The sequence below is a fragment of the Astyanax mexicanus genome, chromosome 8, assembly GCF_023375975.1.
Source record: "Astyanax mexicanus isolate ESR-SI-001 chromosome 8, AstMex3_surface, whole genome shotgun sequence".
NCBI lineage: Eukaryota > Metazoa > Chordata > Actinopteri > Characiformes > Acestrorhamphidae > Astyanax > Astyanax mexicanus.
Genome location: NC_064415.1, coordinates 44,172,906 through 44,195,025, shown reverse-complemented (window position 1 = coordinate 44,195,025; position 22,120 = coordinate 44,172,906). Strand labels below are relative to the sequence as shown.

The 22,120-nt window shown below is 39.7% G+C and overlaps 1 protein-coding gene across 1 annotated transcript; it reads right to left on the bottom strand.

Annotated features, from left to right (window-relative positions):
• Positions 1-1,912: 1,912 nt before the first annotated feature.
• On the bottom strand, positions 1,913-10,656 carry LOC107196971 (stonustoxin subunit beta). Its single transcript, XM_049482509.1, has 4 exons — positions 9,907-10,656; positions 8,268-8,420; positions 3,528-3,574; positions 1,913-3,441 (listed from the first exon to the last, which is right to left on the bottom strand). Exons 1-4 carry the CDS (start codon positions 10,086-10,088, stop codon positions 2,909-2,911), a joined length of 915 nt encoding a protein of 304 aa, XP_049338466.1. The 5' UTR covers positions 10,089-10,656; the 3' UTR covers positions 1,913-2,908.
• Positions 10,657-22,120: the final 11,464 nt, after the last annotated feature.

The window sequence follows — 22,120 nt, the reverse complement described above, 5'->3', positions numbered from 1 at the left end:
AAGCTTATATTACCATTACAGTAGACAATTAATATTGTTATTAATAAGGAAATAGTGATAAGATAATTTTCAAATAATAAAAAAATATAATAAAAAAACAAAAACTGTTTCACTTTATTAGGATCTGTAGTGTTAAACTCCCTCGGAAACCTTAGTTAGCTTTAGATTTGATATAGTTTAGGATTAGATTTAGAGTATATTAGAATGTGGTCAGCCTCCCCTCATGATGATCTTCATTCAGATCAGGTTTCCTCCACAATGAATGGACAGTAAAAATGAAATCAAAACAGGAGAAAAAAAATGGAAAGTCGTGACCAATAACCTTCACTTATTTCAATAAAAAAGAAAAGAGCTTAAAATGTTATAAAGCCACGATGAGACACTTTAAATTAGCATATCTTTACCTTATAAAATTAAGTCACACGACTGCTACTCATTCTATTTATACACAAAAGAAAAGTACAGCATAAATCTCTTATCAGCGACACCTTGAGTAGTAGAGAGTATCATAAATGGAGGGGAAGTCTAAAGTTGAAGTCCAAGCTCACCCTCCTCTCCTCGGGGTCTCTCTACTACTAGCTCTCATGGGAAAAACCCCTGTATACATACACATCAAAAAAGAGCTACCATCTCTTAAAGGGACAGCGTAGCTGTACCCGTTACAAATGATTGAAATTATTGGGATCAGTGATTATTCACAAATGGAGAATACATAGAACACTGGTTAACTTTCCCAGGTGTGACCGGCTTACCCGAATTACTCCAAAAGAACATGGACAACTCATCCAGGAGGTCCAAAAAGAACCCAAAACAACATTTAAAGAACTGCAGGTCTGACTCGCCTCAGTTGAGGTCAGTGAAAAAAGACTGGATGAAAATGGTCCCCAATGCGAGGGTTCTAATGTGAAAACCACTGTTTGCAAAAAAAACAAACAAAAAAAAAACACAAAGGCCCATCTCACATTTGCCAACAAACAGCTTGATGTCCCTTAAATAAGCAGTGTTTAGATAATGTTATTAACTCTTTTTCTGTTTCATATACAATTGACATAAATAAATCAATGTATTCTCACAGTCTCTGACAGTTCTAAGACTGTTGCTGTCCTTTACTGAACAGTTCATTTAAATTGTTTAATCTGTTTTACAAGACCCAGCTTTAGTGCAACAACGAGCAGCATGCAGCACGTCCTGCAAGTAAAACAGCTAATTTGCAGTTTGTTCCAGTTTTTATATTCAAATTAATCTACTGAAACTCTGTCTGCTGTACAAAGGAAAACTTGGTCTGCCACCTAAAGGCTGGGTTATACTTGTCTATGCATCGTCTCTTGTGAAGTCTGTGCGAGCACACTACGCTGTGAAACGGGTTTATCCTTCTGCATGCAAGTGTCCAAGTCTGCATCACCCTATGTGGGCGGCTCAGCACAGTGGCGCAAAAAGGGGGTATGCATACATACCCACATTGCCTGCATTAAGCAATAAAGGGAAACAGAAAAATGAGTGAATTAGGAAAAGCCCCCAGGCTGACCTCAACAAGTAAATTAGGATTCATGGCCTTACCCACCTTGGCCTGCCAGTGCAGAGCTGTGGGGGGAGCATCACATTCCCACAAAATTAAAGAAAAAGCATCAAATGAAAAATTTAACCACAATTTGGAGCAGGATAATTAACTAAATTGGGCATTTGAGTTTCAGACAGCTTTCAGTGGTCACCGGCACATAAATAGCCAAAATATTGTGTAGTACTCTGATTAGAGATCAGTCTTAAAAATCACAGGAAATATGTAATAATAATTGTAGCATTTAATCAAGTAAGATGAATTTGTAAAGTGATTTTGACCGCAAAGATTTATTATGCTTACTGGGAACGCTTATTATTTACATTTATCATACAAAACAATCACAAGTCAATGTGTTACACATAGATTAATTGAATAAACTGCATCAGATTACAATTGAACAAAAATAAAACAATGATTTAGTATGACACATAAAACTAGATATACACACATATACATACAGACTTATGACACACAATTCATGAGATACAAAAACAATCAGAGCTATGAGCTTTAAAGGGTAACCAAAACCCCCGATTTTGGCTGATTTCACCCTCAGCTTAAATTAAAAAAAGGTAATAAAAAAATGGGAGGGGTAGTTTGGGAGGGGCATTAGGTGATGTATGGGTTTAGGGGTGGGGCTGAATAAAGAGCACATTGAGCTGAGCAGTGTACCTCTGATAGTAGAGAGATGCAGATGGTTGGATGGCATTGGGGGGGGGGCAGTATTATTGGTTAACTGCTTTGCATTTTGTGATGTCACATCACAGGATGAAACATCATCCTCACCTATAGCAGAAATTAATCTGTGAGGGCACTCCAAAGGTGGAAATGACCCTAATAAAAGTGTTTTTTAAAGGTTTGAAATGTTTTTACATTTTTTAAGCAGGACTGGTATGTTTCATTACTTCAGAGGAATTTCAGCTAATAATGAAAACATATGGTTTAGGGTTTAATGCCATTTTAAGGCACATAGCGGACCAAGACAATGACAGCCAGAATGGGAGTGACAGGCAAGAAAACAGGGAAGAGAAAACCAAGGACTGGGTAGACCAAGGGAAGAAGATGGAATGTGTAATCAAGTACAGAAAGTAAAAGTCAGCCAAGAAAAAAAAAACTGCTCAATTTATTTCTACAGCACAATGACACTTCCCTCGTTAAACATAAATTACAAAACATACACACACATTATATGCTTTCATCACACGACTTTTCGCACAGTTCAAGGCCAAATGCAATAGAATAAATCTATAACTGAAATAAGATGGCCTTGCCTATAGCCATTAGGAGGCACTTAAGCACTTATTAGAAACACTCTGTGATCTATTAACTATAAACCTGTGTTATTGTGTCTTATGTACAAACACACACTGAGGAATTATAACTAACATAGAATCCAGCGTAGAGCGGCTCACTGAAAAAGGTCTGAAGTGTGTGTAAGTGGGTCATTGTGCGTGTTTTAGGCGAGATGCTGTAGAAGGACAGGATGCTGGCTTTCCAGTCCAGATACACTGCAACTCTGGTGGAGGAGGTGTGGACTGGTATCTCAGTCTCTTTATTATTGTGCCAGACAGAGAAACTGTTATCAGTGCAGTGAAGACTCCAGGACTTATTATTGAATCCAAACAGACTATCATCACTGTTTCCTTCCCTCCTGATACTGCTGTAAGATACTGCTACAGACGCTCCATCTCCTTTCCACTCAGCCTCCCAGTAACATCGTCCCATCATGCTCTCTCTGCTCAAAACCTGCTCACAGACCTCAAATCTGTCTGGATGATCCTCAGCATCTGTCTGCCTTTTCACATGCTCTACTTGTCTCTCATCAGCAGACACAGAGAGATGTTTGTGTGCTGTGTTCGGGTCCAGAGTGAGCTTGCAGGCATCTGCACACAAAACCAAACCAACACAAATAAATAAAAGGATAATATATGTGTGTATGTGTGTGTGTGTATGTGTGTGTGTGTCTCACATTTCTTTAGCCCCAGCTGCAACCTGATTTCATCTCCATGCTTCATCCTAAAGAGAAAAAACTATATATTTAAAAAAATCTTGTACCTTTTACTGTACATAAGCGTTTACATTCCATTGTAGTAGTAAAAAACATGTGCAAAGTGTATAATAATTAGCCACACAAACATTTATACACATATACTCTATGTGCAGTACAAACAGCAGCTCCATAGAAAAGGGAAAAAGACGGAGAATGGGCGGTGCCCTAAAACAGGTGGAAAATAGAGCAGTACATCGAGCATGTGAAAACAGGTGGAAACCCCGGAAACGGGTGGAAACCCCTAAAATGGGTAGAAATAGCCTATCTATCTAGTTTTATGGGCCAAAATAGGCGCAAAACGAAAAGTCATGCCTAGCGTAAGCAAGAGGAAGGGGAGAAGATAAACAAAGGCTTGCCGGGAAGCACGGCTACCTCTTATGCAGTGAGGCGAGGGAGAAACAAGAGGACTTCCAAACTGACTGAACTGGGGATTAATCAAAGGGTGCTTTGTGGACTATAAGCGTTTCCATCAGGGAGCAGGGAAATCGCAGAGAGAGAGAGAGGTGAGCAAACCGCATGAATCGCAGCTGCTTCACACACACACACACACACACACACACACACTCACTCGCTGGATAGAGAGTGAGCACAAGGGAGGGGGGAGCAGAGCAGAGAGCCGCTCAGCCCTGGCTCCTACAGACTCGAGAGAGAGAGAGGGATAGGGGGAAACTCGAGAAGGGAGGAGAAAGCGGGCTATGCCGTCCAATCTCACTCCAAAGCACAGGCAGAAAAACGGCACTTGCCGTGGATAGAGCAGGAAGGAATGAGAGCTGGAGCTCAGAGCTCCAGCTCTCCAGCTCCAGAGCTCCAGTTCTCCATTATCTCTTTAACATTACCACTGAACTGTTTCTAAATTATCTATAGCTCTCCAATATCTCTTTAACATTACCACTGAACTGTTTCTAAATTATCTATAGCTCTCCAATATCTCTTTAACATTAACACTGAGCATATACCCATCACCTACTCACACTCATAACTCATAACCTGTTTCTACATTATCTATAGCTCTCCATTATCTCTTTAACATTAACACTGAACATGTGCCCATCACCTACTCACACTCATAACCTGTTTCTACATTATCTATAGTTCTCTATTATATCTTTAACATTAACACTGAGCATATACCCATCACCTACTCACACTCATAACTCATAACCTGTTTCTACATTATCTATAGCTCTCCATTATCTCTTTAACATTAACACTGAACATGTGCCCATCACCTACTCACACTCATAACCTGTTTCTACATTATCTATAGTTCTCTATTATATCTTTAACATTAACACTGAACATGTGCCCATCACCTACTCACACTCATAACCTGTTTCTACATTATCTATAGTTCTCTATTATATCTTTAACATTAACACTGAGCATGTGCCCATCACCTACTCACACTCATAACTCATAACCTGTTTCTACATTATCTATAGCTCTCCATTATCTCTTTAACATTAACACTGGGCATATACCCATCACTTACTCACAATTATAACTCATAACTTGTTTCTTCATTAGCTATAGCTCTCCATTATCTCTTTAACATTAACACTGAACATGTGCCCATCATCTACTCATACTCATAACTCATAACCTGTTGTTACATTAGCTATAGCTCTGCATCATTTCTGTATGTTTGTTTTTGTTGTCATTTGTTGCTGTCCGGTTTGACCTAAGAAGGATGGGTTTCTCTCAAGGTTCTTCCTCTTATTATGAGTGTTGTCACTCATTATCTGTGTAAAGCTGCTTTGTGACAAGATATGTTGTAAACAGTGCTATAAAAATAAAATTTAATTAAATAATTAATGTATCAGTACATACCTAAGCAACATGTTCCAAATACCCAGAAAATGAAACTGAAATGTTTTAAGGTCCTAAATAAACCTAAATATTTTCAGTCTACAGCTAAAATAAAGGCGTCTGGGTTCACATCTGGGTTGACTTCCACTTCACTGATAATTGATGTGATCATGAATTCAGGCAGTTTAGAAGGGCATAATATTTTACAAAACTTGACCTCAGGAGTGCATACAATTTGGTCTGTGTCAGAGAAGGTGATGAGTTGAAGACTGCATTTTCCACCGACAGAGGGCAGTAATGAGTAACGGTTTAAACAAATGCATCTTAAGTTGTGCAGTCCTTTATGAATGACATTTTCCGTGACATGATTAGCTTGTTTATTGATGACATTTTGATATATTCTCCAGATCTCCCCACACACATACACCAGCTATGCCTTGTCTTGCAGCGTCTCCTTCACTCTGAACTCTACGTGAAGTGGAGAAATGTGAATTTCTTTTTTTTTTACAGAAATGTAAATTTCATCTCCAGCGCATAGAGTTCTTGGAATTCATTATCATTTCCACAGGCATCGTTATAGATGACGACAAAGTTTCTGCTGTCTCTTACTGACCTACCCTTTTATAGTTGCTTTCATAGAAACTTCAGCACTTTCACTGCCCCATGACTTCCTTGCTTAAGAATGTCCCTAAGAAACTCACCTGGTCTATCCAAGCCCAAACTGCGTTAAATGCTCTTGAATTTGCTTTGGTTTCTATGCCTATCCTTATTCACCACAATCCAGAGGCTATTTTCACTGTAGATGTAGATTTATTGAATTGTGTTAATGGTGGGACACCATGAGACAGGATGTCCCTACCATTATTTCCTTGACGTAGATTTTACCATCATTCTCAATGTAGTAGACAGGTTCTCTAGAGGTGTTAAATTCGTTCCTTTTCCCTCTATTCCCACACTTTAGACTGCACAGACTATTTTTAAGGTTGTGTCTTGCCATTTTGACATACCAGAAGATATTCTTTCAGGTTGTGGTCCTTAGTTTACATCTTGTGTATGGAGACCCTTTTTTGAACATTTGGGTGTCAATGTTAGCCTTACATCCGGGTTTCATCCTACTAGCAATGGTATGTGTAAGAGGATAAATCAAGAGGTGGGAAAATTGGGTGGGACTGGTTCTAGTTCCTAGTGCGAGCAGAAATTGCCCAGAATTATTTGATCAATGCTACCATGGGTATTACACCGTTCCAGTGCTTCCTTGGTCTCCAACCTCCCCTGGCTCTCTGGACAGCAGTTACCACGGAGGTGCTGCTGTGGATGACTGGATGCTCTGCAGTGAACAGGTATGGGAGCAGAAGCATCAACATGTGTCAACGCTGTTGGCCAAGTACACCTACCTACACAAGTGTTGACAGGGTCAGGTTGTCCACGTGAGACCTGAGTGCATGTAAGAAATTACTGCCCAAGTATACCAGACCTTTCTGGTCCTTATTCAATTGAGGTTTCACCAGAATGGTGATTCATTTCACCTGGACCCAGTGTATTTAAAGGCGCTGTATTATTGTTCTGTCACTAACTATTGTCTTTCGTTTGAACAAAGTGTTTATCCTCTTTGTTTACTGATCTTCTGTATATTTAACCCTTCTCTTTGTTTTTTCCTTGTTTCTGGATTAGCCTGTGATATTGTTTTTGCATGTTATTGAACTTTGTTATTGGACTATGCCTTTTGGATTTGACTGTCAGGGATGTGGTGTGCTTGTTTTGTGCCCCTTTGGATATGTTTGTACATATCTGTAAATTGTTTTGTAAACAAAACCCTTATTGTTTTACATCTGCACTTGGCACTGTTCTTCCTGGCCATCTTGACACAGATGATTAAACAAGAGTGGTTTATACAGAAAAGGTTTATACAGGTTTATACAGAAAAGAAAACTACTGTGAAGCATGGTAGTGGGTCTGTCATGCTCTGGGATCTTCATTTGAATGATCCGATATTGATTTATATAAACCCAAATCAATCTTTAGAATCAGCCCATTTTCCCCTTTTACATTTGGCTGGGATGAGCTGGGGCACAGTAGTTGCACTGTGGGGAGTTTCTGTAAAAAGTAAGTAATTTTTTTTCCGTATTTCCACTTACTGCTGCCTGTTTATCAAATTAGTACATTTAACACTGTTTATGTTACACTGTTGTTTTTCAGTGTTGTTTTCACCTGTACTATTTAAAATAAGACCTGACCGGGTGAATCCATCATTAGCTTAGCGGGTTAGCCAAATCACCGGTAAAGCTAATCCCCTAGCCTTACACGCGGCTGGCATGCTACACGACTATTTGGACCTGGGTATGTCTGGTGGAGGAAGAACAAAGTTTATACACAAAAGAAAACCTTGCCTACGGTGAAGCATGGTGGTAGGTCTGTCATGCTCTGGGGTTGTTTCACTTCTTCAGGTACAGGAAATCTCCACTGTTTGAAAGGTACCATAAATTTTGTTAATCACCCAACTTAAATCCCATAGAAAATATCTGGTATATGTAATGTGTATACTCCTGTTGTAAATGATTATACTCAATAAGGGCCTAATCATAATTCAGAACAATAAGCCTGTCACTTACTCAAAAATCCTACAAATGTACAGTAAAGCACTATGAAGTACACTATTCATAAAAAATGTTTAAAAATAGGAAACTATACTGACATGGGTGAGGATTCCTCTTGCATGCATGAGGAGACTGTTGTCTTGTGCACATACAGCTTTCATGTGCAAGAATATTGTTATCATTGTCAAGAACTCAGACTATTGCCTGTATAAGTGTAATAAAAATGTGCATGTGGAATAGTAAATTATTAACTCACTGCAGATCTGGCACTAGGTTAGAGAGCAGCTTCATTCCAGACATTCCTGGATAATTGTAGGTCAGATCCAGCAATTTCAAATGGGAGGGTTTTGATTTCAGAGCTGAAGCCAAAGTAGAACAGCCTTTACCTGTAACCATACACCCAGACAACCTGAGGAAAGTAAAAGAAAATATGATTTAATATTTTAAAAAAGGAAAAGCAAACTAAGTCTCAATACATATCCCCGACGTATCCCCCCTAGATTACACCATACCCCTTACAGATAAAACCAATATATCAAAAATTACAGAGAGCAGTACATTTGGTATTTTTGCCAGACCATTTTACCATTAATAGTGTACACATAAGTAACACTGTTTCACAATTTATCCCCTTCTACAGAGGATAGACTCACCCAGGTAAGTAAAGCTCAGGAATTTCCAACTCATACTCTTTCAGGACCCAACAGGGGAGTATGTGCTACATAAGAACAGGTACTGTGCCATGAAAAAGTATTTGCCCCTCGCAGATTTCTTTTGTTTCCAAACCGTCTTGGCCCTATGTGAAAAAGTAATTGCCCCCCATGAATTAACTGTGATTAACCACATTTTTTAAAACCCTGAGTTCAAGTTCACTAGCCACAACCAGAACTGAATAATGCCAGACCTGTTAAATTTAAATAACCACTTAAATAGAACCTGTCTGAGAACATTAAGCAGGATAGGGATGAACAACAATGGCCTCCAAAAAGAACATTGCAGTTCAAGAATCACATGGAAAAACCACAAGGCTATTGGAAAAATATTTTGTGGATGTCCCAATAGAACGTTTTGGGTTAAAAAAAGCTTGCTTATGGAAAGTTCTCTCCCAGGCAGATGCATGCTGTGAAATGGAAGTTGGGTTCTGTTGTTTTTTTCCTGGGAGCCTGGTCAACTTGGAAATGGAAATTGGTGTCTACAAGAGGAGATGCCTGGTTTCTGTTGGCTATAAATTTCTGGGACTCCACCCATTTGGCAAATTCTGTTAGCACTTTGTCATGCCTCTACCTGTATTGGCCCTCTTCCAGTGGTCTTGGATATCCTGTCAAAATGTAGTTGAGTCTGTGCAATGCTGTGCCATGACAAAAAATAAAGTTGATGTTTTGGAATAGCCGAGTCAAAGTCCTGACCTTAATCCAACGAAAATATTTGGGAGAGACCTGAAGTGAGCAGTTGTGAGGAAACAAGCTGTTTTGTACGGAGGAATGGGTTAAAATTCCTCTGTGCAGGACTGATCAACAGTTACCGGAACTGTTTAGTTGTAGTTATTGTTGCAAAGGAGGGTCAAACCAGAGACTGAAAGCAAATGTTTACATACTTTTGCCACTTACAAAATTTTAATATTGGACCATTTTCCTCAATATTTAAATGATCAAGTATGATATTTGTGTGTCATTTGTTTAACTACGTTCTCATTATGTAGTTCTAGGACTAGGTGTAAAAAGGTCATATTTATGCATACATTCTGCATTCTAAAGGGTTCACAAACTCTTCTTCTTGTCATTGGTGTACTACATGTAATTGGCAACCTGCTATGCTGTACTATAGATTTAGCTTTCTTCTTTTTTTTTTAGTTTGATGGCTTACTATTATCATAACCTAAATGACAGGAGGTTTACCTGAGTGTCTTCAGTTTACTGTGTGCCTTGTTTAAACCTGCAGATAGCAGCTTTACTCCTGAATCCTGCAGGTCATTGCTGCTGAGGTCCAGCTCTTTCAGGGGTAAAGATGTGGTTCCCAGAATTTTACAAGATTTCTTCCCAAGATTACAACAATTTAGTCTGCAGAGAAAAAAAGACATCAGTTCTTAAACTACTCCTAAATATGTATTTCCGAACAAAACAGAAATAGTATATCATGCTCAGACAAAAACAATTGTTACTTATTAATAAGGTTCTATAATGCAATTGCCAATATTACATGTTATAGCACTCCCTCTCACAAATTATTGCTTAATTAATCTTACCCTTTCTTCTTCTTAAATCTGAATCAATTAATAATGGATATTAAAATGTAAACAGTGAATCAAATCAATATTCTGTGGGTAATCATTAAACAATAGTAGGATTTTCATGTACTTCGGCTAAAAAAATATTCTAGCAAAAATACTTCAGCCTGTTAACTATTATAATATCACAGGATAGTTACGCTTTTTAAATTGGAATCTTTTAATTTGCTGTGTAAAACTTCAGGAGAGGAAACATGCTGAACACTGCAGTATGTGTGTGCACCTGTGGTTGTGTGTGTTAAACTAATACATTTAATTATCTCTGTAATAATATGCATACACTCAATTTAGTGTAAATTATTTGATAGTGTGATCCAGCCTAATGCACTGTACAGGAACTACAGTCCTCTCAGTAATCATAGCTACAATAAATCCCAGAGTCCCAGAGAAAACCTAAAGTTTAAAGCTCTACAGAGTCAAGAACTGAACCCTTAACAGAGTATCCTTTTTCAGCTGGTCCTGAGATTCTCTGACCTTCAGACAGGTCATCACAGCAACAACCCCCCTATGTAAACACCAACCAGCTCTTCACATGCAGCAAGAACAGCTATTATGTAAAATAATAGTTCATTAAAAACAATTTAATTTATGATTTGTTGTACTTTTTTACATTAAATAATTAAAAGTAACTATGTAACTTTTACTCATAGTACATTTTAAATTGAGTACTTTTTTACTTTTACTCTAGTAGATTTTTAGATGGGTACTTTTACTTTTACTTGAGTTGGATTTTTTGCAAAGTAAAGGTACTTTTACTTAATTATAATTTTTCTTTACTTTTTCCACCTCTGGTCATGTGTCTGATTCTTAGCATGGACTTGTTCAACCACAGACAGAAGGATTTTCTCCTTGTGGTGGGACCCTACTCAGACTTCTGGGAGATTGATTTACTTCTAGAATTATCTGCAGAAACAGTTATAATAATAATAATAATAATAAATCAATTTTATATAGCGCTTTTCTTGGTACTCAAAGCCGCTTTACAGAAAATTTCACATACACACGTACAATATGCACATGTGTCAATGTTCATATGCAAACTTGAAAAAGGTGGGTTTTGAGATGACGTTTGAAGGAGTTCAGGGACTATGAGTTTCGAATGGTAAGGGGGAGGGAGTTCCATAGGGTGGGGGCAGCGACGGCCCTGTCCCCACGGGTCCGGTATTTGGTGGAGGTAGTTTGGGTGAGGAGGTTAGCGTCAGCAGAGCGGAGTTGACGGGCGGGGGAGTGGCGGTGAAGGAGGTCAGACAGGTATTGGGGGGGCGAGGTTGTTAAGGGCTTTATAGGTGATAAGGAGGATCTTGAAATGTATGCGTTGTTTTACGGGAAGCCAATGGAGTTGACGGAGGACAGGGGTAATGTGCTGTCTAATGGGGGAGCGGGTGAGCAATCGAGCAGCAGAGTTCTGGACATATTGGAGTTTTTGAAGAGCAGTAGAGGGGAGACCATACAGGATGCTATTGCAGTAGTCGAGTCTGGAGGTGATAAAGGCATGAATTAATGTCTCTGCAGCAGGAGTGGGAAGAGTGGGTCGCAGGCGTGCAATATTACGTAAGTGAAAGAAGGATGTTTTAACTATGTGGTTGATGTGTGATTTGAAGGAAAGTGTAGGGTCCAAATAGATTCCAAGGTTTCTGACAAGTGGGGAAGGAGTGACAGAGTGACCGTCAATACAGAGAGTGAAATTTTGACAGGTGGAGAGGCTGGATTTTGGACCAAAGATAATAATCTCCGTTTTATTACTGTTTAGTTTGAGAAAATTATGGTTCATCCAGTCTTTGATATCCATGAGGCAGCAAGTGAGGGTGGAGAGGATGGCAGGGGAGATGGTTTTAGTGGTGATGTAAAGCTGGATATCATCAGCGTAACAGTGGAATTTTAGCCCATGGCGGCGGATGATATGTCCAAGAGGAAGCATGTACAGAATGAAGAGAATGGGGCCCAAAACTGAACCTTGAGGAACACCGTGTAGAACAGGGGTAGTGTGGGATTTGTGTTGATTGATGGTGATGTAATGGAATCTGTCAGACAGATAGGATTTGAACCAGGAGAGGGCGGTGTTGGTGATACCAATGGATTCTAGACGGTTTAGAAGAATGGAGTGATTTACCGTATCGAAGGCAGCACTGAGGTCAAGGAGGAGAAGGATGGTGAGAGAACCAGAATCAGAGGAAAGCAGGAGATCATTCGTAACTTTGAGTAGGGCCGTTTCAGTGCTGTGGTGGGTGCGAAAACCAGATTGGAAAGTTTCATACAGGTTATTTGAGAGAAGGTGGATCTTAAGTTGATTTGCAACGGCTCTTTCCAGTAGTTTTGACAGAAAAGTGAGGTTTGAGATAGGTCGGTAGTTCGGATCCTCGGGGTCAAGACCAGGTTTTTTGAGGAGAGGAGTGATGGCTGCAAGTTTGAGAGGTAACGGGACTATCCCAGAGGTGAGGGAGGAGTTTATAATGTCAATAATGAGTGGAGCAAGGGGGGTGAGGCAGTCTTTGATAAGCTGAGATGGCATGGGGTCCAGGGGAGAAGTAGAGGATTTCATAGTGGAAAGTATTTTGGAAAGGTCGACAGAGGTTATGGGTGAAAAAGTTGATAGCCGAGTGTCAGATGGAGAAGAAAAAAGCGTGGGCTCATGGTGTGGGGTAGTGGAGGTGGAGGATGCAAGCAGGTGGTGGATGGTTTCTACTTTTGAATTGAAAAATGTCAAAAGCGTATCACATTTCTCTGGGGTGATTGATGATGAGGTGTTGTCATGGGGTTTAAAGAGCTTGTTTATGGTAGAGAACAGGGAGCGTGGATTTGAGGAACCAGAGTGAATAATGTTAGAGTAGTGAGTTGAGCGGGCTTTGTTTAGGACTAATTTGTAATGTTGCATGTGATCTTTGTAAGCGAGGGTATGGACAGTGAGACCAGTTTTCTTGCATAATCGTTCTAGCTGTCGGAGTTGTTTCTTGAGTTTATGAAGTTCTGGGGTGAACCATGGGGCTGAGTGGGTAAAAGTGACTGTTTTGGTTTTCCAAGGAGCTAGTGTGTTGAGGGAGGTAGACAGAATGTTGTTGTAAGTGTTGACAAGGTCCGTGAGGGTTGGATTTTCAGGAAGGGTGGAGCAGGAAAGAGAGTTTGATATACAGGTAGAAAGAGCGACTGGGCAGATGGACTTGAAGTTACGAAAATTGATTGTGCGATTTTGTTTTGGTTCGGGGGTGGGAATGTCAATGTCAAATATAATGGCTAGGTGGTCGGATATGGTAAGGTCAGAGCTGGAAATGTTATGGATATGGACGCCAGTAGAGCAGACCAGGTCTAAGATGTGTCCGCGAGTATGGGTGGGAAAATTTATGTGTTGAGTGAAACTGGAGCAATTTAGGAAGTCCATGAAGTCCATAGCATGTTTACAGTCCGGGGAGTCAATGTGCAGGTTAAAATCACCAAGAAGCAGAATAGATGATGAAATTGAAAAAAGTGCGGTGATGAACTCAGAGAGGTCAGATATGAAAGATGGGTTAGGTTTGGGGGGGCGGTAAAAAATAGCACAAATGAGAGGTTTAGGTCCAGGAAGTTTAAAAGCCAGATGTTCGAATGATGGGGCTAAGGGGAGGGACAGCGCACGGGGTTTAAGGTTTTGATTAAAAATAGCAGCAATGCCACCCCCCCTGCCCTCAGTACGTGGGTTGTCAAGATAAGAGTATCCTGTAGGGGTGGTTTGATTTAGTGAGAAATAGTCCTGTGGTTTTTGCCAGGTTTCATTTAGGCAGAACAGGTCAAGTTTGTTGTCAGTAATGAATTCATTTAAGATAAGACTTTTATTGTTAAGGGATCGTGTGTTGAAGAGGGCGATTTTCAGGAGCTTTTGTTTTGAAGCAGTTGAGGAGGAAGTTAGGATAGTCCGGAGATTGAAAAGGTTCGCAGAGGAGGAGTTCTGATGACGTGTGTTGTTTTGATGACGTAGGGAGGAAGTGCGGAAGCCAGTGTGTAAGCTGCGGTCGGTCCATAGTGCTGGAATGGAGTTCTCAGTGCTTGGAGTGTAGATTAATTTTCGGCGAGATCCACGATGCGTGTAGGGAGGTCGGCGTAAAAGTGCAGAGTTCCGCAGATTTTCTAGCAGTTCGGCAGGAGGAGACAGCGTGGGAATGAGCCGGAGAAGTTCGGTTGGTGTGTAACGGAAAACCATGGCCGGTGCTGAGAAATGGCAGATCCTGAAGATGGGTGGTGGTGTTGGATGTAGGTGAAGGTCTAACTGTTGAAGAAAGGAGAGCAGCAACAGCAGCGCGGAGGACAAGGGGAAAAACCGGTGAGGTTCCATGTGGAGGAGGTGGATGATGAGGAGCGAGGTAGCGGCTAGCCGGCGTGGTTGTCTAGCCAAGCCAGCTCAAAAACGAGGGTAGCGGTCCCAGCCAACGAGGGCCAACCGCACCGGGGTTAGATGGATGTCCGCCCGGATCTCCACCCTCGGCGAGCGGCAGTGAAAAGATGAAGATGAAGTCCAGCCAGCATGTACAGATCACAGAGGAGATTCCTGGAACTTTAGCCTAGACTCAGATGGAAGTTTTACGGCAGGTAGTCCAGGTAGGTGGTAGGTTTGTTGGCAGAAAGGAGGTACAGGTTGGAGGTTGGAAGTTAGAGCAGCGAGAAGCGGCAGCCAAAATGCGCCAGCGTCCTCACGCTGCTCACGCATCACATATGCGTGCCTATTTATCAAATGTTGCAAGGCTCAGTTCGCCAGACATGGTCATCCAGACGAGGTAATCATGGATAATGGCCCACAGTTCACTGCTTAATTCAAACAATTTGCTTCTGACTGGGAATTTGAGCATGTAACCTCCTCCCCATAATATCCATAAGCAAATGGCAAGGCAGAATCAGCTGTTAAAATAGCTTAGAATCCTTCTTTTGGAAGGCCATGCATGATGCAGACGACCCATGGAAGGCCATATTGCACTGGAGGAAAACCTCCACGGAACCTCCATGGAAAGCTTCAGCATCGGAAGCAGCTTGCTAAATGTTATTATGACAGGTCTGCTCATGCCAGAGCTGGAAATACACTATGACTGGATGCCTGTCTAGGCCACTTGATAGACTCAATCTATGATATCAACTGTCAGAGGCACTAAAGCAGTTGGATAAAAAAGAGGGAAAAACATGACAAAGAAAAGACTGTAAAGGAGGATGTTACGGGGTATAGCATAGCTCATCCAGTGCTTAGTAGTTGATTGCCTTGCTTTGTTTTGGTTTGGACTACCTCGGATCTAAGGCGGCATTACACCAGTCTTCAGTAAAGCTCTACACTGCTTGACTGCTTCAGTCAGCTTGTGAAAGCCAAAGGAGGCGGCCTCAGCACAGATACAAAATAAAGCACAGTAAAGTCACACAGAGTGAGCAATGCAAGGAAGATTTTTTTTTAATGGGCATGGTATGCACGGCGCACATGCATTTTTTAAACAAAGCATTGGCGCAGTTAGTTTGTCACACAAATAATAAAGCTCTAGCAAAATAATTCTATTTACCATTGTTCGAACTTAATTATGCAAATACACATATACACATCCGGGTTTTAATGTTAATCTGCACAAGGTGGTGCGTTTTATCAAAGCTTATTTTTAAAATAGGCTTATATCACAAGTGCTCACACATACCACACACACAACTGGCCACTTATCACAATAAAATGAAAAACACACGCGTTCACATGCTCTGCACAGGGTTTTATGCAGTTAGCTTTGTGCTAGGCCAGCTAGCTGCAGCTAAACCCGCCAGGGGAGGAGCAGTAAACAAAGCCGAACTCACGCTGGATTGTGCAGGTTACAGTGCTATTTACTCTAGTTGATCAGATATGTGAATTTGTCCCCTGTATGGCTGCACCAATATATGTAGTGGTTTTAGTAGGTGTAATTTTGTACCGGACAGTTAAATTGATTTATCAGTGCCAAAAAGCTGGTAGCTACTAAATTTATATTTATCTCAGAAGTGAGTTCTTTCAGTTCAGAAATTCTCTGATCGACTAACTAATCTAAGCTTGGCACATCAATGAGATAGCTTCCACACTACATTACTTGGACACGCCTCCTAGTGACTGGTCCCCTCTAAGGGCTAAGTTTGGCTCCGTGTCCTTTGGGGCATCTCACTGAGGCCAATAAGCTTATTAGGGAAGGACCAACCTGAGCAGGGAAGAGAACAAAGGGCCATAAAACAACACAAGGTTTTACTATTAACTTTGCTAGTGAGGAATAACTCATTTGAAATAAAAGAATGATCAAAACTCAGAAATCTCTTCACATGTGAAGAAAACTTAATTAATAGTGAATCAAAATAAAACAATATAAGTTAATCCCACATCATACTTTTTCTTGAGGATAAAAACAAAATGGCATTAAAAATGAATGTACTTAACTTATAACACATTTCAGATAACCTGAAGTATATCAATTAGATGGTATTTTATCAAAAAGAAATCCAAAGATCATGTTACTATTTAAACCCAATCAGAAGTTAAAAAAAAGAATAAGAATAATTAGTCCACTAATAATTTAAATACCTTAAAAACTGTGAAGCTTAAATAATTGCCTAAAACTCTTGTATTTAATGCAAATCCTGCTTTTAACTTTTGGACTAATTTATCAAAAGCTAGTAAAAACTTAAATGTTGTTGATTCAGACTTGGTTGTACATGTTTTTTTTTTGTGGGCAAAAAGGATGGGAGACTTCGTCCCTGCACTGAATATTGGGGCCTCAATGCCATCACAGTAAAAGACCACTACATCAAACATCCATTTTCACTAAATTTAATTATATTTCCTTAGAATTTAATGATTCCATATTTTTTCCCTCTACTTCATCTAAAAACGAACTTTTTTGTTGAAATTTTTGCCAGGGGTTGCACATTGAACATGGTATTAATCTGCTGTTGTATTTAGTCAGTGAGTGAGAGAAAGACAGAAAGCATTCAGTCAGAAATTGGCGAGGGAAATGTCCTCAGAGGGTGAAAGAGGTTGTCAGTCATGTCAGTATAATAACTGTAACTTTTTTTTAAAACAAAAAATTCAGATACATATTGTCATTTTTTAAATTTAAGATAGTGTTTTAATGCAGGCTAATGTAAAAAAAATGGCCTTGTGAAATTATATTCCATGTTTTTTTGCCTATTTTGTGAGCCAGATGTACCTGAGGCGACAGAACCTTTTAGTGGGAGAAATTAAAGACAATGTTAGCCCAGTCCCCGGGATTGTTAGTTACATGTTAGGAAAGACTCTGCTCTGGGAAGGAAAAAAGGCCTAACTGCTCCCCCTGCTGGCTGTGTTTAAAAGGTTTTTCATGTTAATTTCTAATAACTATAATAATTAGTTTCTAATAATCTCTAATAACAGTCTAACACTCCAGTCCACTCACAATGTGCACCCCACCAATATTCCTCCTGCATGTTGTTAAAATATATTCTAAATTACATTATACATCATATATAGACGCATGCACACCACATTAAAAAAAACGAGATATTTAAAACATTATCTTTAAAATAGGCCTGGAGAAACCACTGTCACTAATATAACAGTCACTTCTACCTTGTTATAGCACTGATAGACACGTGATTGTGGAGTATTTAGTAGTAAGAAAATTTTACAACTGTGGTGGCATGGTGGCGCAGTGAGTAGCGCTGTCCTCTCACAGAAAGACGGCCTGGGTTTGATTCCCGGCTGGGGTGATCTGGGTCTTTCTGTGTGGAGTTTGCACGGTCTTCCCGTGTCTGTGTGGGTTTCCTCCGGGTGCTTCAGTTTCCTCCCACAGTCCAAAGACAACGCGTTCAGGCTAATTGGATATTGGTTGAAATTGCCCTCTGGGTGACACTTTTCTAACCCCTTGCTACACTGCAGAAATCTTTAGCAATCATTTATAGACAAATTGGTGCTGTACAAAACAGACCATTAAATACAATCAAATCTTTGTGGGATATAAATAACTGATGAATTATGGCAGAAAATACTTAAAAGGGTACATACTTCCTCTATTTGTATTTTATTCTCAGTGTAAACTTATTCACAGGGCTTATTGGACCAAAGAAAGATTATTCAAAATTCATGATAACTTAAATCCTAACTGTAAACGATGTGGCCAATCCCCTGCTAATCATGTGCACATGTTCTGGAGTTGCCTGGCTCTTACAGATTTGAACTGAGATTTTTAGTACGCTATCAGCTCTAATTGAAACATTGATTAATCCAGACCCTTTTTATTGCATTATTTGGGGATCCGCCCATCCATTCTACAGTTAAATCAACAATTAAATCACCACTGTGTTGGCAAGAAGATTGATCTTGCTTAGATTGAAATCCTCTGTACCCCCCTCTCATGCTCTGTGGATTGAAACAGTTTTAAAGTGTGTATGAAAATCAATCACGCACTTAAAGGGTCTACAAGAACATTTTGGGCAATCTGGACCCCCTGTTTCTCTTAGGTAAAACAACTGGACCTACCTGCAATTCCAGAATGAGAATGGTTCTTAAAAAAATAATGTTGGAGACTAGATTCATGAGTGGATGATTAAAAGTTAATGGGTGCAGAAGATATTTGAAATATTTTTTTGTTTAGTTGACCCTCCCTTTTTTTTTCTTTCTTCTTTCTTTCCCTTTTTCACCCTTGTTTTAGTATTGTTAGCCTTTGTAATACTTTGTACTTTGGCCTATTGTTATTAATATTAGTTTATTACTAATTCTTGATGTATGGTTATGCATTTGTTATGAACATATCTATGTTGTAAATGCCAAGTACTTTAAAAACCCAATAAACAAAGCTTTAAAAAAAACACCCTCTAGGTGTGAGTTTGTGGGTGAAGGGTGAAGGGGAACAGCTATCTCACTGGCTTGCTGGCAGGACTGAACTGAACTGAAGCAAAGGCTTTATATGTCAGACAGGCCAAGACTATGCGGCCATGTTGGCAATGCGACCAGGTGCTTATTTCCAGTCATGCAAGACCAGTCTGCTATCTGTTTACTCCAATACTCTAATCTGAAGTTCTGAACATATTTTAAATAGTTGATCAAATCGGAAAAAAAAACAAATTAGGAACAGTTTGCAGGGTCTTTCTCAATAATGCACAAAATATGTTTTTTTGCTTTGTTATGAATACAGTGCCTGGGTGCGAAATAAGCACTATTATTGACCGAAAGCACTCTGCTTACATGCAGATCTCTGTGGGTCAATGGCTGAATCAACTTCAGTGATGACCTGGTGACAACTTGAGATGAAACTGGTGTAGCGGGCTCAGTGGTTTAATACCTGGTGCTAATTGAGATGTTGAAATATTTTTTAATTGGGCGCCAGTTATTAAATTAATTTAATTAGATTAATTAATTAATTAATTAATTAATTAATCAAATCAATTAATAACACAAGACATCTCAGGGTGTGGTTTCTACAGGTGACAGAAATTTTCATAACCAAGTTATCCAGAAAAACACACTGAAATGACAGGTTTTGTAAAATAAAAGTATTTATTAAATCACACAGATATGAGTAAATAATTCATTAAAAAGTCATAAATGTAGCCATTAGCTATCAAATCATAGTGTAGAATGATAAATGAGAAATAAAAGAACAAACACGTTATAATGCTGATATGAAAGGAATAAAGATTAATATAACTATTAAGTGAGTATTTCTAAATAAGGGTCTAAGGCATTTTAAGTCTACGAAACCAATTCTTATTTCCAACCAAGCCACTCAAAATGAGTCATCTATACTAAAGACGCTCTATTAAAGACCCGACCAAACCATGACCAACAGACACCATCTGCCGAAAGATTAAACCCAGCTCTGCCTTACTCTGAGTTGTTGAAGTGAGCCTTGGTGACGTCCGCCTGGGTTGGTCGTCTGCTGCTTCACCCCGAAAAAGGATCACGTGAGCCTGTCTGCAGGGTGGGTGGACTTCCTGTGTCAGCACGGAGCCCCAGTAGAACCCACAGGGAAATCCCTTCGCTCTCAGGTGGCTTGCTGGTGGCCTCCGGACCGCAGGTTTCTGGGTTGGATCTGGCGGATCTCCTTTTCAGCTGTACTTTAGCTAAACTTAGATGGAATAATGCTTGGCTTCGTAGATTGTAAAATAACCTTAGATATTTTAACTAGGATAGCTAATATTAATATACTTGAAGATTAAATGCACTAGTCTAAGAAAACTAACTTAAGATGACTAAACTAACGGTCTATCCTTTCTCCATCTCTGGCTCCCTAACCTCTCTCCTCTAACTGTTTTCCTCAACTCATCTTCTCCAACTCCTTCTCTAACTGCTTCTCCTCCAACTGAACTCCCTACTCTACTGGAAACTCTAAAACTGGAAACTGAACTGTGTCTGCCCAGTTTACTATTAGTCTCTGTGGCCTGTTTGGCCCCTGAGCTATGATTGGCCCTGTGGCCCAAATGTCTGTGTTTTGATTGGTCTAGGAGCAATTTCAAACTTTGGTGGGGATTCACAAAGGGCCATAAACCCCCCCTCGCTCACATGGTCAGCATGCTTCAGAATTTTTCTAATAGATCAAACCAAAAGAAAACTCAATTAAACAGTGGATCAAAATACATTTTTCAGCATATCAGTTTGTGATGATAAATTCAGGAAACACAATCTTACAATTGAATCACAATAAATGTAATATATATATATTGCCCACAAACAGTTTTGTAATACTCAAGATAATCTTAGAAATACAATGATGGATGGTACTCTGTCAGAAAGAGATCAAGAGTCATGATATTATTTAAACCCAATTAAATCACTTAAAAGAAAATACATGATTAAACCACTGATAACCAAATAAAGCTATATTATCAAATGCTAATTAAACCTTGTTGATTCAGACTTGAATGTGTAGGAGAATTCAATCAGGACACATCCAAACACATATACCATATACCAGACACATATACCATCATTTAGTAAACATTCTATAAAACACCTTTTTTATATAGTCAATATATATGTATTTTAAGCAAAATCTTCTTAGTGAGAAATTCCTCCCCTCTGCTGTGTTTAGATAAGCGGCTGTCGTCGGAATTTACGACCGTGGGGGAAGTTGGTGAAGTTGGTGTTGGGAATGTAATTTCCAAGCTAAGAGCATTCATTTTAACTTCATGAATCTTATTTCTAAGTGGTTGCAGAAAGCACAAACCCCTAAATTGGTATAATATATTTGGTGAATTTACAATTTCCAAGGCATTCATTAAGTTTTGAACCCTCTCTCAAGTCCCGTAGTCCCGTCCTTGTCCTGGTGATTGTGCTGTTGGCAAAACCACAATTGTGCACAGTTCCAGATGTTTAAACATTAACGGTCCTAAATCCAGATTTACGACTGACAGCGTCTGAAGGAATGTCAAAAAAGAATTTAAAAATGTTTACCCTGACTTGCATTTAGGGTTCTCGAGCGAGGCTGAGTGAAGAAATAGTCAGGAAATGTCATTTTGAAATTTAAGGCTGTTTGAAAAAGATAACTCCAAGGCTTTTAGAGTGTTCTGGGGGTTGAAGTTCCTTATAGACCATAAAGTGGGGGTAGTATGTGTGTGTGTGTATGTGTGTGTGTGTGTGTGTGTCCAAGCGATGCAGGAATCCTCTGTTTAATCCACTACATTCCCCCCCCATCGATCGATGGGCCACTGGACGTTGGGTCATCGGTCGATGTCAACGTGGATTTCTGTAGACAGAGCACGTTAGGGTACATCTTTCATGCAATTGGTGTCCTGTTGGTCATGCTTTCTTAAGACAATCTACTACAAGGTCGCTGACAGAGTTTTTGGTCTAAGGGATATACAATTTCTCTGATGATCAGTTTTTTGTTGTAGCTATTGGCTTT

Bases quoted from the DNA above. Each gene is read 5' to 3' on its own strand.
- LOC107196971 (XM_049482509.1), bottom strand. From the start codon at position 10,088: ATGTCTTTTTTTCTCTGCAGACTAAATTGTTGTAATCTTGGGAAGAAA. The intron at 8,421-9,906 runs GTAAACCTCCTG...TACTTTCCTCAG, and splicing joins AGTAAACTGAAGACACTCAG to GTTGTCTGGGTGTATGGTTA. The intron at 3,575-8,267 runs GTGAGTTAATAA...TTTTCTCTTTAG, and splicing joins AACCTAGTGCCAGATCTGCA to GATGAAGCATGGAGATGAAA.